Source organism: Semicossyphus pulcher, unplaced genomic scaffold (assembly GCF_022749685.1).
Source record: "Semicossyphus pulcher isolate SPU_LCO1_2020_fin unplaced genomic scaffold, fSemPul1.0.p SCAF_22, whole genome shotgun sequence".
In the NCBI taxonomy this organism is placed as follows: Eukaryota; Metazoa; Chordata; class Actinopteri; order Labriformes; family Labridae; genus Semicossyphus; species Semicossyphus pulcher.
Window position 1 is genome coordinate 20,119,481 of NW_027211696.1, and position 16,030 is coordinate 20,135,510.

The 16,030-nt window shown below is 39.9% G+C and overlaps 2 protein-coding genes across 2 annotated transcripts; one reads left to right on the plus strand and one right to left on the minus strand.

The window, feature by feature from the left end:
* Positions 1-5,163: 5,163 nt before the first annotated feature.
* Positions 5,164-8,430, minus strand: LOC138602145 (dual specificity protein phosphatase 26). The gene is made up of 4 exons (XM_069673548.1): positions 8,220-8,430; positions 7,765-7,948; positions 6,942-7,153; positions 5,164-5,508 (listed from the first exon to the last, which is right to left on the minus strand). Exons 2-4 carry the CDS (start codon positions 7,941-7,943, stop codon positions 5,297-5,299), a joined length of 603 nt encoding a protein of 200 aa, XP_069529649.1. The 5' UTR covers positions 7,944-7,948; positions 8,220-8,430; the 3' UTR covers positions 5,164-5,296.
* Positions 8,431-9,165: 735 nt separating this feature from the next.
* ddx56 (DEAD (Asp-Glu-Ala-Asp) box helicase 56) lies at positions 9,166-15,935 on the plus strand. The gene is made up of 14 exons (XM_069673634.1): positions 9,166-9,245; positions 10,050-10,211; positions 10,379-10,533; positions 10,659-10,829; positions 12,034-12,124; positions 12,242-12,483; positions 12,793-12,936; positions 13,029-13,142; positions 13,271-13,365; positions 14,075-14,148; positions 14,296-14,385; positions 14,569-14,674; positions 14,755-14,858; positions 15,576-15,935. The coding sequence occupies exons 1-14, from the start codon at positions 9,189-9,191 to the stop codon at positions 15,657-15,659; spliced, it is 1,689 nt and encodes a 562-aa protein (XP_069529735.1). The 5' UTR covers positions 9,166-9,188; the 3' UTR covers positions 15,660-15,935.
* The last annotated feature ends 95 nt before the right edge of the window (positions 15,936-16,030 follow it).

Below are 16,030 nucleotides of genomic sequence, written 5' to 3' on the forward strand. Positions count from 1 at the left end.
TTTTAACTGAGCGGATTGAGAACTTCTGTAAAAAGGCAGATTCTGCTACACAAGGACATCGTTTAACTTCACAGAGTCGTAGCAAAGGAAGCCTCTGTTTTCCTGACACAAAATATAACACGTTTTTTGGGGTTGATTCTGGACTTTGGGAGTAACTTTATAATTCACTCCAAATATAATACAAAGTGCCAGGATTTCATGAAAATATCTTTTTGCAATCGGGATATAGGGGTCTGATGTTGCCCCTTGGGTCATCTATTGGTCCCCAAGAAGCCAGCTATGATACAAATGGGTATCAACTTTACACACAATGCTGACAATTGTCCATTAAACTAATGATAGTCATGTCCTGATAGTTTGCTGCTCTGCCTTGATTTCCAAAGCTATGATACAAACGCTTTTTCAAAGAGTAATTTCAAAGACATAGCCTAGCTTAGCATAAAGACTGGGAGCTAGAGAGAAAGCTAGCCTGGCTCTCTTTTAAAACAGCTACGATCTCTAAAGTTATAGTTTGCTACAATCATTTCCCAGAAACCGAAACTGTGCAGTTTGAATTTCTAGCCCTGTTGAATGAGAGCTCGTGCAGCTGGACGAGTCCATGAACAGAGAGTTTGTCTTATTACCTTTCTAAAACTGATAGCCTACCCAAGAACAGTTGTGAGAATAGATTCAACAAAGTGCTTATCTGCTGTAATGTTAGCTTCAATTGTTAGCTTAGACTGTTCAGCACTTCTCCACTTCTACAGTAGTAACTTGTACCCCTTTCCCACCGACATTCCCAGTGGGAAAAGGGCTTTAGCGTAACTTCCAAAGCTAAGGAGTATTAGCATGCTACATTAACTACAATTATACACATTCAATGTTCCTACTTTCCCTTAATGTAGACGCTATGATGCTGCATTAGAAGTTAAGATAATAAATAATAAAATCTGCTAGCAGTACTTCGGCCAAATTTGTCAATTTAGCCAGGAATGCAAAGCTGGTTTTGTTTGCTTCTTTGTGTAAAAAAAGATCTGTTGTTCAATAACGACTTTCGATTAGCTACCTGAACATGTCATTATATTTAATCTGTAAACAAACAGAAAGGTAAAAGCAAGTTATGTGCTACAACGAGCCTGCAGCACGGTACTCCCTGTAACACCACATGACATTTTTTAATTTCTCTGTTAGTTTGAAATAAACAAAAACAATATGGTGTTAATTAGCACACATTAAATGTACATTTTTGAACTCTGAACGGAGCCAGGCGAGCTGTTTCCCCCTGCTTACAGTCTTTAAGCTAAGCTAAGCTAATAGCCTGACTTACCTCCATACATATCAATCATCTCAACTAACTCTTGGCAGGAAACCAAGGAGCATATTTCCCCAAAATTGAACTTCACCTTTGAATCTCCTCATCCTGTAAATATCCACTTTTAAGCTTTTTATTTACATTTTTCCGCTCATGAGCTGAGCAGCGTCTCTTTTCACCTGTTCTTTAACACAGTGGCGTTAAAACGGCACAGACGAAGACCACAAGTCACGAAAAAAGTTTACGAAGTGATACTTGAGGTAATCATTAATAACACACACAGGAGGGTATTTGAAAGCTGGTTTAAAATTCAGCATTGGATCTTCTATTGTTTTTCATTAGCATGAGAACATTAGCCTCATTTAACACCAGGACAGAAGAGCGGACATTGCAAGACTGGAGAACAGCTCGTGACGCTGCACTCTCCGGTCATCAGGGCAGTTGGTAGCTTTTGCAATGGCACATTTGTGGTATTTTCTCCCATTGCATGTCTACTCTAAATGCTTCATGTGCTGGCATATTAAACTATCACAGTACGACTCTGGACAGCTAACAGTCACTGTAAAGTTGAAGTGATACACCAGACTGGAAGTAGTTTTATATCCTTGTTAGAGTACGATGAGTCTAAAGCACCATTTGGACTGGATTTATTACTCAAGGGGAGTATGGGTGTTTTATCCCGTACAGTGCAGATATGCTGGGTACTTTTTATTTATTCATTTTTAAATGAAGTAGCATAAATGTTCCTGCCAATCTTTTAGATGGAAACACTCTAAAAACAAAACAAACAAACATTTTTATAATTTTTTATAACCAATCCTGAAAGCTGAGTAACAGAAGCTAACTTTACAATTCAACCAATTCATGTCTAAAATCACTGTTAGCTAACTTACATCACCATTAGCTAGTTAGGTCTTTCCTGTTGTATCTTGTAAGACTAATAAATGGTAAGGTTAGCTAGGAAGTTAGCTGGCTGTATGCTAATGTTAGCTGTTTTCAAATACTAGCTAATGAGCCATCAAACATTGTATGATGTAATGTTAGCTAGGAAGTTAGCTGTTTGTAAACGTTAGCTAATATGATGTTTTAACTTGAAATATGGCCACATGTTTACATGGGTTGAATTACGCTAGTGTTTTAGCATGGTATGTAGCCATCAAAAGCATATTGAACAACATTTTGAAGGGTTCTTGTTTTCAAATGATTTAGTTAAATTGGCAGCTTGAGCTCGATTAAATAATGTGTTTTTGCTGTAATGCTAGCTGCAATTGTTAGCATAGCCTGTTTAGTGCTTACAGACTTCTACAGTAGCCTAGTAAATTAGCATATCTTCCAAAGCTAAGGAGTACTAGCTTGCTACAATTATACACATGCAGTGTTACTGTTTTCCCATAATGTGGATGCTGTGATGCTACATTAGAGGTAAAGATAATGTTAGCGTTACTGTTAACAGACTAATCATTCAAGCACAAACCACTGTACTATAATGCAGCCTTAAGGCTGATTAGCTGTTCTGCTATACAAGAACATGGTTCATCAACTGACAAGACTGCCATTTTACTTAGCTTAGCTTCATCGTTGTCTTTTAGCATGATAATGTGGAGCAATCAAAAGCGTATTAACACAGTTTTAAATGGTTCTTGTTTTCAAATGAGTTAAAAGCTTCAAAAAGGCAGCTGAAGACATATTTTCAGCTTTAAGAGGTATCATTGTATACTAGTTAGCACTGCTAATAAAAACTGCTAGCGTAATTTATGCCACAATTGTCTATTTTAGCTAGGAATGCAAAATGCTTTTGTTTGTTTCTTTGTGTAAAAAAAGATCCATCGTTTTAAAATGACTTTCAATTACCCGATAATATTAATAACCTGAAGATGTCATTGTATTTAGTCTGTTAACAAACAGAAATGTAAAGGCAAGTTATGTGCTGCATCATTTTTCATCAAGAAGCTGTTAAATGAAAAAGTTTCGTCAGATCCCCCAGCTAGCAGGGAACGTTCCCATAACATTGAACGTTTTCAGGATGTTTATCATTTCAAATAAAGTTCTTGTAACATTAAAACTTAAACTAAGACAAAACGTTTTATTTTCAGGATGTTATTGAGGCCTGGGACGTCAGAACGCCTTTTATAAAACATGTGCTCAATGTTACTTAAAACAAAGGTAGAACATGCTGACGGAAACATTCTGAGGATCTTTTAAGGATGTTTGGCCTGAACTATCAGAACGTGATTTATGAAACGTTCCTGAAATGTGATTTGAACATTCTCACTGCAACTTTCTCGTTTTCAGAGAACGTTCTCCTGCTATTATAAGGAACATTCTGGGAACACAAAAAAAACGTCCCGCTCAAAACATTACCAGAACATCGCACGTAACATCCTCAGAACGTTTTTTGAACAAAACATATCCAGCTGGGTCCCTGTTTATGGGTTTTAAAATGGCCCCCATGCGAACATGGGGAAGTACACTCTAAAACTATAGGCTCACAGATTATGTTAAGACCGTTAAAACGCAGTCCTGAAAGCGGACTGAGAATACACAGGAGGGAATATTGCTCCACCTCCCCTTGTTACTTTGATCCAGTCCAAACAGGCTTCAGTCTGTTGAAGTTCAGATCATCACAAAGTTTCTGATCAAAGACAGTGATTATTTGGCCTGAAACAAAACATTGAACTTATTCAATATCTTGATTTTAAAATGTACGTTGCTATTCACAAACTCATCACAGGTAATAGTTGTGTACAGATTGTGACAACACTGTAATAGTATAATCAACAGGCTACATAACTGTGCTGGTTTAGACCTGGGCTACAACTAGAGTGTGTTGTTCTTAATGACACTTGCTGAATGTAAAAAAGTAAGTTAAGGGAAGACCTGCAAATACTTAAACTGTGGGGAAGAATCACTGAGTGGGTGTCTGCTGTCTGAGCACTGATATCACAGGTGTGCTCAGGGCCAGGTGTGGGAGTATCTGCACAAAATGAAGCGTTGGGCTCCTTGAATCCTGACCCTGAGCTGTAGGCTCGCTGACAGGAACACTGCAGATAAATACTCTAATATAAGAAAACAAAAGCACTTGCATGGTTTTACTGGTAACACTGGTCAGGGCAGGGGCAATACTTTAGCATTTACCTAAATCCTGCACACAGTTGATCACAGTACTCACTCTCTCAAGTTCAACTTTTTAATGATATTTCGCATGTTGCCTGTTTATTCATTTTAAAGTTTTGCATGTCTTTAATAACTTTGCATGTTCTGAGCGTAGGGTGTGCAGGATGGGATGAAATCAGGCCACCTTTGTCAGGTGTAACCATGGTTAAAGTTTATAAATAGACTTTTTTATTTGACCGGATAATGCCTGAAACAACCCTACAGAGAAGGTAGGGAAGTGGGTTTGTAGCCTCAGAGGCAAAATCGAGGACAAAAACACCTGGAAGTTTCTCCAGATGGCCTCAGTCAAAATGCAAAACTTGCAGCTTTAAAAAAAGTCTCGAAACCAAACTCTGAAGTCTGAATGTGAGTAAAAGTGAAAAACTGTATGCAGGAGTTTTTTGCTTTCTGTCTCGTGACCATTCAGATTAATCTCGACCTCTGGGTTTGCAATCAGTTTTTTCTAAACTGACTATCATATAATAATAATCAGGCCTAAATGTGATATTTTTATTTATAAGTTATTGTTCGTTTATGATTTTGTAAAACTGTCCTGGAAGTTTTCCCAGATTTAAGCACTTTAAGGGGGGAGAATTTGACCAAGCCTGTTGTTTCAGGGGCTCAAACTAAACTCAAATAAACAATATAAGATAAATAAATAAATAATAACTACGAAAATGTTTGAATTGTGTCTAAAGACAAAGTCAAACTCTGCTATCACCTGCTGCTACAGAACCATGGAGTCAGAAACCCACATGGTGCTCTTAAATTGGTCCCCCAGTGTAACCAGACCAGCTGCTACCTCCGGTTGTGTGTGTGTGTGTGTGTGTGTGTGTGTGTGTGTGTGTGTTTTCAGCTCTGCGGTGACGTCTTACGACTCTCTCTCAGGATGCCGTCCAGGCCGTTGAGCTGGCGGAGGAACCCTCGGTTGGGGATGACGCCTCGGTGGTCCTTCACCGTCTTGATGGCCTCCACCAGCGTCAGGTTCTGTCGGATCATCAGGTAGGCCAGAACCAGAGTGGCCGAGCGGCTCACTCCCACAGTGCAGTGGACTAGCACCTTACCTGAACACACACACACACACCACATGAACTAAAATATGCTCTTTTTTATGCTTTTCATATAAATTTGTTTAAAAGCATTAAGAAGATAATGAGACACGTAGTGATTAAAATACAGAGACATGTCCACTGACTCTGCAGCTCCCTACAAACTAACAGTGCTTTTATAATGAGCTTTAGCTCACTGACGAGCAAAACTTTACTGATTTGTTTACTCTCACTGCCCTCATGATGTCGTTTCACGGAAAAAACGGTAAAAAAACAAACATTTTGCAGCTTAAGAACCAGATATTTCCCTCAGGAGGAGGTGGAGACTAAAAACAGGCTAAAATAAAGAGAGAATATTGGACTAACTTTCATCAGGTTGTGTTCAAGACTTGTTTCTGCCGCCAAAAAAGCTGTTATTTCAGGTTTGAATTAAATATTTTAGAAAAAATATATTACAATGAAATATTCTAAATAATATAGAAGAATAAAGAATATGTAACACATTCCGCACATCAAGAAAGAACAAATAAATTGCATAAAAAAGCATCCAATAATGACGACTTAGAGTTAAAAGCCAAACCAGTCACCACAAAAACACCTGGAATTACAAAACACAGCTGTGGTAGTCGTGTTCTGCCTCAGTCACACGTTCTGTCACACATTTTACAAACATATAACTGCAGATTTTCAATTTTCACTGCCCCACCAATGACATCATCCACTCTCTTCAACACCTCATCCTCCCTCCTGTCGTTCTTGCTGCCGGGAATATGTCCCGACAGTTCAGAGACTTTGAATCAGCCTCAAAGGAGATGAAATGTATCTCATCTATCTTACCTTTGTTTTTGCTCAGCTTTCACAACAAAGATGTAACACTCCTGATCCAAAGAGCCAAACACACGTTTAATGCTAATCGCTACAGATGACTATATTTGAGGTAACTGTTTTGAATCTACAGGTGATGTAAATATGAGAGGTTTGATTTTAACACAGATCAGAAACAGTCACCTGATGAAGTAAAAAACTGTCACAATCATCAGTTCGTCAGGTATGAATGTAGCTGTAACAAATACGTTTGTTTTTTAAATGTCTGCTCTACACCGTTTTCAATATTTACTTATGTATAACTTGCATGTTTTGGTTCTCTTCACTAAAGTTACTCATAATATTGTTGTCATATACCTAATGTACAAGATTATTTGGTAATGACCCTTTTGTGCTTCGAAATACAAAGAATTAAATGGATAAAAACAGTTTACATCTTGTATTTTACGTGAGATTTTGAGGGAAAATTTCAGCTAAAGCTTTTGTAAAAAAAACTGTAAATGAATGTATATTTTTTCACATTCATGTCACCAGTATTTCTTAATTCTTTGCAACAGATTAATCAACATACAGTTTGAGGATTGTAAAGGATGTACCTCTTTGTGTACAACTAACAGACTGACCTCCACTTGTGAGGGCTTTGTGGATGAACTCAGCTGCAGGATAGAAGTTGACGCTCATGTCGAAGGTGGGGGAGTCGTGGGCCTCGATGCCGTGGTAGGTGATGTTCATGCCGGCGTAATACTCGGCTCCACCGCGCCACTTACTCTGAGCACAGTTCAGGATGTGTGTGATGCCAAGTTTGGCAAGCTCACGCCGGTCTGATGCGATATCTCTGCAGGGAAGAAGGAAGGAAGGTTTTAACAGCTGATTATCAACGACTCAAACTAATTCTCACTTCTCTCCTTGTCTGATATAGCTTACTGTTCAGTTTAAAGCTCCCAGAAGTGACATACAAATAAAGGTTTCGTTTTTTGTTTGTTGCAATGTAAAACTTTCTATTCTTTTTTATTCATTCTGAAATATGGCTAGAAATTGTACAGCGTCTCTAACATCTGTAAATTGACTCAAGTTAGGCAGATGTTCAATTCATAAATATTACTAAATGTATAAATAATACCATAATATTCAAAAGAAAATTGTATTATTTAGTAATTCTAGTATTGTCGTAAAAGAATGCTTATTTAGAAGTGAAATTAATGTGTTTTTATTATGTTGCAACCGTCCCCAGCATTATGTTCAGTTGCTATATGACTTCTTCTATTCAAAAAGATAGTTTAGGAATTTGTCATAATTGACTTTAAATGGTATGGATAATTAGCAGACAGATTATTTAAAAAATGGTTGGAAAGAATGTTTCAACTTTCCCCAGTCTTTCCCCGTGGTGTTGCTCCATAACAACTGTATTTTTTAAAGTATCACAGGTGAGTTTTTGTGCATACTCACTGGTCTCCAATGTAAAGTCGTGGCCACACTTCGTCTGCATGGTTACAGGCTGTTTTTCCCGTGCACAGCAGCCTCTCCAGCTCGGACACTGTCAGTTTCGGGGACACGCGCTCGGAGTCTTTTCGGTTCGGAGACCTGGAGCTGCTCCGGGACCGGGAGAACCGGGACATGAACGCCATTTCATCTGGGGAAAAAGAGATGAAAATGATAGATTTCTCTCATTAAACATTAAAGCAATGAACAATAACAATGGATATATAGAGTAGAATATAAGATGCGTTCAGGGGAATAATAACAGCATCCAATATTTGAATATTATATAACAAATATTACCTGTAGCTTTGTTTTGGTGAACCAGACTCTCTGTGATTGAGACTATAGTCCTCTAAAATATAAAACAAAACCACCCAGGCCCAGTATTTCACTCATAAAACGTCCATGTTTGTTTTATTTACCTGTGTTGTTCTATTCCGTGTCTCTGTGGTGCTACAGGGCGAGCTGCTCCGCGGCCATGTTGACTCATTTATTTGCTGTTGGAGGGTGGATGGGAGGATGAGACGGCTGCTGATGGTGCTCAGCATCCACCAGACATCTTCACCTCCGACCGCCGCTTCACCATCTTCTTCTCAACAAGTCCTCATTAAGACACATGACCGTACAAACATGGCTTCCGTTTTAAAGCGACATTTGACTGAGTTCACGCGTACAGGACAAAGAGCAGCCTCCCTGTTTCAAGTGTGGTGTAATGTTTCAGTTATGTGGTTATTTTTATATTTAATTGATAAAGATGGTCTGTACAACGTTGTTATTCCGCCACTGGTGGCTTTTGTCGCCATCTACTGGTTAAATTATTAAGAATATACTCATCAGGCGGGAAAATGAGTAAACAATCTCCCTACAAGGTCCATTCAGGAGCTGTTCTGGAACTTTCCACCATCTTATATAACTATATGAGCCAGTTTGAGTCCAACTTATTGGATCCAGGACATTTTTAGACGAACAAATATGTATAAAAAAGCAAGAACACCCCAAGGCACTGTGTTTTGTTAAGCTTTCTTCAGGGAGACAAAAAGAAGGCCTTGTCTTGAGGCACTAAAATGTTTGAAAAGAAAGGGGTTTCTTGTGATTTAATGTCTGTGCATGTCCCTATCGAAAGAGCACCCTAAACGTACTCAATTTGTGCCATGAAGTTCACTTATCCTCATCCTTTTTTTTAAATAAAAATTATTTTACACATGAAAATGTTACCTCTGTCTTGATCTTCTAGTTATCTCTGGTTGCTAGTGTTAACAAGCAACCATAGATAACTCCTTCATGAGAAAATAAATGGGAAACGCAGAAACACTGCGCTCGAGCGGAGGTACGTGAATGCAACATGACGTAAAACTCTTGCGACGCACGTGTGACTGTAGTGAGGAGAAGAGATGGCTGCGGAGAGGCTACAGTTTCATGAAATGGGCTTAGACGACCGTCTTTTAAAGGTAAGTTGTGACTTACAATTTCATTAAATGTGAAATAAACTGTTATCGAAACTTTTAAACATCAGCTGAAGATTAAAAACCGCGAAGAAGTGAAGAAAACTCGACGTAAATATAGAAGTGACGGCTGCTCCTAGTTGTCAGCTGTCTCGTGCACCGTTATCGTAAACTTAAGCAGCTGTAATGTGAGGAAAACCTACTTGAATGAAATTACTTTCCTTTTTATATATTTGGTATAGTTGTAAGTGTAATCAAAAACTGTAGTTGAACGCTGTAGTTCCAAAAGCTGTGTTGCTGTAGGACAGGCCATAAAATGTCTCTATTTACATTTCTTTACTATACACTTTACTAAACTATTAAAATATCAATCAATATAGAAAAAAATGAATAATACCAGTAAGCAATAAATGTGTATAATCAGTGTCGTGTCTGGAGATCTGTGGCGCTTCAGAGGATATATGTGTGTCGCTTTGCTGTTGGTATTTTGATTGGTAACAACCAACTTGTGCTGCTAATGAATAACATAAAATAAGCCTGATGGTGGATCATAATCAAAATTGAGTTTAATATGTTTTTGTTTTTGTTGTTCTCAGTCAGTGGGGTAAGTCAGTAGGGGTAACTATATCCAGCCATGAAGATGTGGACACACTGCATTTCCATTTGGAAGCATTGCTTTACTTGTGGGAATAGATCTGTGTCAAAATTATGTGTGAAGCATCCCAAATAGACTACAGAACGCAGGCGGAATAACGGCGAAACAGTCCCATTAATATGAAGTTGGTCTCCCTTCCTGTTATCATTATGTAGGCGGTTGCAGATCTGGGTTGGTCCCAGCCCACTCTGATCCAGGAGAAGGCTATTCCTTTGGCTCTGGAGGGGAAAGACCTTCTGGCCCGAGCCCGAACTGGATCAGGAAAGACAGCTGCCTATGCTGTTCCTGTCATACAGCGAATTCTGGCCTCCAAACAGGTGAGGAAAAAACATGACTTTGGAAAATTAAAAAAAACAGTCAAACAAATCTTATATTTTCAATCACCACCTGGATATGGATCTAAAGATTTTCATGCTGTGTCACCAGCTGCTCACTGCCCTGTCATCTTTGTGACCCCTTACTTTGTGTTTGTTGTTGTCTTCAGACGGTTCGTGAGCAGGATGTGCGGGCTCTGATCCTGGTACCGACCAAAGAGCTGGGTCAGCAGGTCCAAATGATGATCAGACAGCTGACAGCGTTCTGCTCAAGAGATGTCCGAGTGGCTGACATCTCCGGGAAAGCTGACCTGTCCGCACAGAGGTCAGAGGTCACAGACAATGCCAACTTATATTAAGGCTTTTATATGAATAAAGTGTTTCCACATTGCCAAAGCATTCTAGAAATTATTTATTAATCTTTGTTTGATGTTTGTTGTGCCTGAACAGGCCGATCTTAATGGAGAAACCAGACGTGGTTGTTGGGACGCCGTCTCGCGTGCTCGCCCACCTCAACGCCCAGAACTTGCTCCTCCATTCGTCCCTGGAGATGCTGGTCGTGGACGAGGCCGACCTGCTCTTCTCTTTCGGCTTCGAGGCAGACCTGAAGAACTTGTTGTGGTGAGAACACACTTCTTTTCCTTTTTTTTTTACCCTTTTTCTTTCAGAAGTTAATTCACTAACTCGGTCTGTTTAAAGGTAGGACAGTTAAAGGCCGGGACTTATTTGAATCATTTACCAGAAAGATAATTTAGTGATGAGTTTGAGCTTTGGTTCTGAACTACTTTAACTTGTAAGTCCATAAAATGTGGCAGTGTCATTAAGAAAATGTCCTTTCAAATGTTTTTTGACAAGTATGATGTTTCTTTACGGGGTTTTGACCCTGAAGTTGAAAACCATTGGTAGTGTTTTTTAAATTATGCACTGAGCTCTGATTGGGCATGATGTAGTTGTACATGTTGTGTCTGGTGTATTATTGTTTTGTGTAGCACCAAATGTTTTATGTATTGGTTGCTTGGTGTTCAGCATTTACCGTAATATTCGGTGTATAAGACGCACTTTTAATACATTTTTATCTAAAAAGTGGGCTGCGTCCTCTGTACCAGCATAAAATGCAGAGAGAGGGATTTTTTTTTTGTTACGGTTTTTGACCCAGACGATGGCACTATAATCTGGCTAAAACCGCGTCACGGACATGCGCAGTCATGATCGCCAGTGCAGCCGCCACACTCACAACAATCAACATTACTGTAGGCTGAGCTCAACTACCGCACCGGGAGCTAGCAGGATTGCAAAAAATGGCAAAAACAGATGGTAGGCTGTAATTTGTTTGTTTTAAATGTATTTTTTCAAATGAAAATAGTGTTGAAATAACTTTTATTAATAAATATCTATAGAAAACCTTTTTCTGCTCTGGGATGCCCCCGAAGACAGACTGCGTCTTATATTCTGGATTTTACAGAAAGTACTGTATCTCCACTGAAGACCTGCAGGTTTTTCTTTGAAGTTGTAGTTTTAACCTTTGGCCACAAGGAGGCAGAATAACATTAAAGAAAACTAAAATCACAGGCTTCACCCTGACTTAAAATCACATCATACTGCTGACATAGCTAACAATTCGTCTGTCTGTTTCCACATTTATCATGCTATTTCCATCTATGGATCAATCCACATGTGGTGCTCTAGTTAGTATTTGGACAACAATTGAGCTCAAAGCAGAGAAGAAGAGGATGTGCCACGCTGTAGTACACACACAGTACCTGGTAGAAGATGTGTTTACAATTACAAATATATAAAAGTAGCCTGTTATTTTTTGTTGTTACAGTCATTTGCCGAAGATCTACCAGTCGTTCCTGATGTCGGCTACTCTCACTGAGGATGTTCAGGCCTTAAAGGAGCTGCTGCTGCACAACCCGGTAATGTCATGTTTACATTTATAGTCTTAGTCCTCTGTGTTAAACAAATCCCTGCATTAAAACAAAAAGCACAGAAAGTGTTGCTGGGTTTTCATACCTGCACGTGTGCCGTCTCAGGTGATCCTGAAGCTGCAGGGCTCCCAGCTGCCCGACAGCAGCCAGCTGCAGCAGTACAGCATCAAATGTGAGGAGGAGGACAAGTTCCTGCTGGTCTACACGCTGCTGAGGCTGCGGCTGGTCCAGGGGAAGACGCTGGTGTTTGTGGGAGCCGTGGAGAGATGCTACAGACTCAAACTGTTCCTGGAGCAGTTTGGGATTCCTGCCTGTGTGCTCAACTCGGAGCTGCCCGTCCACTCCAGGTGAGACTTCTCCTGGTTTTCTTTTACAGCAGATGTTTTTGTATTCCTCGTTGTTGTCTAACAGCCGGTACTTGGCCCCTTTTTTTATTCTCAAATGAAAGTATACAAGACTTTTCTTTGCATATTTAGTAGGCTGAGACAAAATGCTTCCTCCCTAATACAGTACAGATCGTACCTGGTGGCGATCTGGAAGCTAAAAATGCTGCCCAGCTAAATCACACTGCAGCCCCAGTAATCTTTAAACCAGATAATTATGTACGACATGTTAACTCTCTGTTTGTATTGATGATTCCCGCCACGCTGCTGCAGGTGTCACATCATCACTCAGTTCAATCAGGGATTCTACGACTACATCATCGCCACAGACGAACAGAGTTTGATGGACCCAGCCGCTGCTCCGCAGACGCCCGCGGTTAAAGGGAAGAAGAAGAAGAACGCAGAGAAAGGAGGAAAGTGAGTCAAAGGAGAGGTTTCAGCAAGTGTGGGCTTTGCTGTGATGATTTTAGTTTCAACCTCTTTCTAATTTCTAAATTATGTTTTTAAAGGACTAAAGACAAAGAGTACGGAGTCTCCAGAGGTGTTGACTTCCAAAACGTTGCCAACGTCCTCAACTTTGATTTCCCCACGACTGTAGAATCCTACATCCATCGAGTAGGAAGGTGAGCAATTAAGTTATACTTTTCTTCACATCCAGATCATTCATTATCTTTCCTTACTTTTTGTCACGTTACGTAGGAATTATCCCTGATGATGACCAAACCCTGACTCTGTATTTTGGTTACTGTAGAACGGCGAGAGCAGACAACCCGGGCACCGCTCTGTCCTTCATCTCTCACACTGAGGCCGGTCTGCTGTCAGAGGTGGAGGAGGCTCTCACAGGAGGTGACAAGGACTTTTACTGTTCGAGTTATGCCGTGACTATTAAAGGGATTGTTTTTAAATATAAAGGTTATTTCTCACAACAAAAGACACAAAATAGGACAGAAGATCTTTAGAGATAGGGCAAGGAGTTCAGACATCCGGAGGGAGCTTGGAGTAGAGGTGGTTCGGGCATTCTGATTCCTGGGGGCCTCCTTGCGGAGGTTTTCCGGGCACGTCCAAATGGTTGGAGACCCTGGGGTAGACCCAGAGCCCGCTGGAGGGATTATATCCCACCTGGCCTGGGAATGCCTCGGGATCGCCCGGGAGAAGCTGGAAAACGTTGCTGAGGAGACGGATGTCCGGGTTAACTTGTTTAGCCTGCTGCCACCGTGACCCGACAGATAGATGAGAGTAATTCAGGATTGTAAGATGACACAGAAAAGGCTAAAAAGACTTCTATGTATAAGAATTCACCAAGGGGCAGGACATATTGTGTTAGGTGGCCATAGTTCATCTCACATAATGGTGCCAACCCTTCACTGGCGTTTAGCAACCAGGTGTAGCTTCAGATGCAGGTGCTGTGTCACCGAAACTTAATAAGTTTCCTACTTTGCGTTCTGTATATTTTCCCTGCTTTTTGTCCTTTGCAAATGACATGCCTGCTATTAACATGTTCTGTATTTATATTTATGTATCTTTTATTAATATGGAACGTATGTTTTCTGTTTAGAGAATTCAGAGTCTGTTCTGAAACCTTACGAGTTCAAGATGGAGGAGATCGAAGGCTTCAGGTACAGGTGCAGGGTGAGCGTCCTCTTCATTTCTCTTCCTCGCTGTGGTTACCTTTGCTCATGTTCATGAGAACAGATAAAACGTTTAATAAAGTTGCTCTGCTTCCATTTAGACTTCGCTGAGTACTCTAACATTTGATGATAAATCTTTTGTTTGTAGGATGCGATGCGTTCAGTGACCAAGCAGGCAGTGAGGGAGGCCAGACTGAAGGAGATCAAACAGGAGCTGCTCAACTCAGAAAAACTCAAGGTGAGTGATGACAGGTGATGTGATTGTTAAGGGCAGGCAGGAGGAGTAGGGGGTGCAGGCCTTATGTTACAGAAGCTCATATTACTTTTTTTTTTTTAACAAATGATTTACACTGGATTAAAAATTGAAAATAAGCATCTTGAGTGTGACATGCTTTGATTGGCTTTTTCTGCTGTCACTCAGACATACTTTGAGGATAACCCCAGAGACCTGCAGCTGCTGAGGCACGACAAAGATCTCCATCCTGCTGTCGTCAAACCTCACCTGAAGAACGTACCCGAGTACCTCAGTAAGACACACACAGAGCTACAGCTGAAGTTACAAAGAGATTAATTATCAGAAATTAATTATTTCTCTGCCTTTGTTTAGTTCCAGAGACACTGAGGGGCACGGTGAACCCGCTGTCAGGCCGCAGGAGGAGGAAGAGGATTGAAAAAGTGAAACCACAAGGGATCATGAAGAGCAGCTTCAAGGTGAGACTCCATTAAACATCAGAACGATCTGCTACATGACACAGAATCACACATTGGTAATTGGTTAACATCGAAAGAATGCCAATGATTTACAACAACAGGTGAACGAGTTTGCAGGTGTGGTAGATTTTATTATAAGTCTTTGAAAGTAAACACTGTTTTATGTTTTATTACAAGAAGTTAAAACGTGTTGAAATTTAATGAAATCAGAATTCAAACTTGGCTTGGAGATTGTTGTATGTGACAGTGTATCTCTCTGTTAGGATAGGATTGTTGCACTTTTGTGTAGCAGAGGTTTATTTTTATAAAATTATACTTTAATTATTGATGTCTATTTTCATAAACAAGGAATTTTAATGTGTTTTTTAAACAAAAATGGGGCAGAAATCAGTGTTTCCTTCTTCTAAAATGTGAATATTTTGTAGTTTTCCTAGAAAATAAAGTGAATATCTGTTGGTCAGACAAACTCAGACATTATAAGATGCCAACTTGATGTTTGGGAACTATTTTCAGGCTTATTTTAAATCAAACAAATATTTAAATCATTTACTTACCTGTATACGAATCAGAAATTAAAATTATTATTATTATTTGCAGCCTTGTATTCCACTTGCAACAGTCAAACTCTGGTTTTTAAATTTTTATCACAAAGAAATACATTTGAACTACATATATCCTTGGGTACAAAGCGACAATAACCTCTTTGATCTCTTGCAGAAGAACATCAGGGGGAAGAACCCGCTGAGGAGTTTCAAGTACAGCGGAGGGAGGAACAGAAAAGGTAAAGCAGGTCAGTCGTAGCTTCAGCAGCGGTCCTGGATGTTAAAACTGTGCAGAGACTTTAACCAGGAGGACGGTTCGGTTCCATTAATGACCCAAGCGAGACAAATATAAACTCTGGAATAAACGGGCTGTTGAAGCTTTATGGACCACGGACAGAATGGACTATGAATGCTGACTTGGGGGAACTTTGAGAAAAATGGAAAGGCATACATGACATACGACATGTTGGCTGAGCCTTTGAGAGAAAACGGTTTCCGTAATATCTACTATCTATGAAGTCTGTTCTGGAAACATTGAAACCTTTATTAAAAAGAAAAGATTTCTTCTCAAACACTGCGTATTTAAAGTTTGTTTTCCATTCCTTCTGTCTCTGCCTTTTCTTCAGGGTG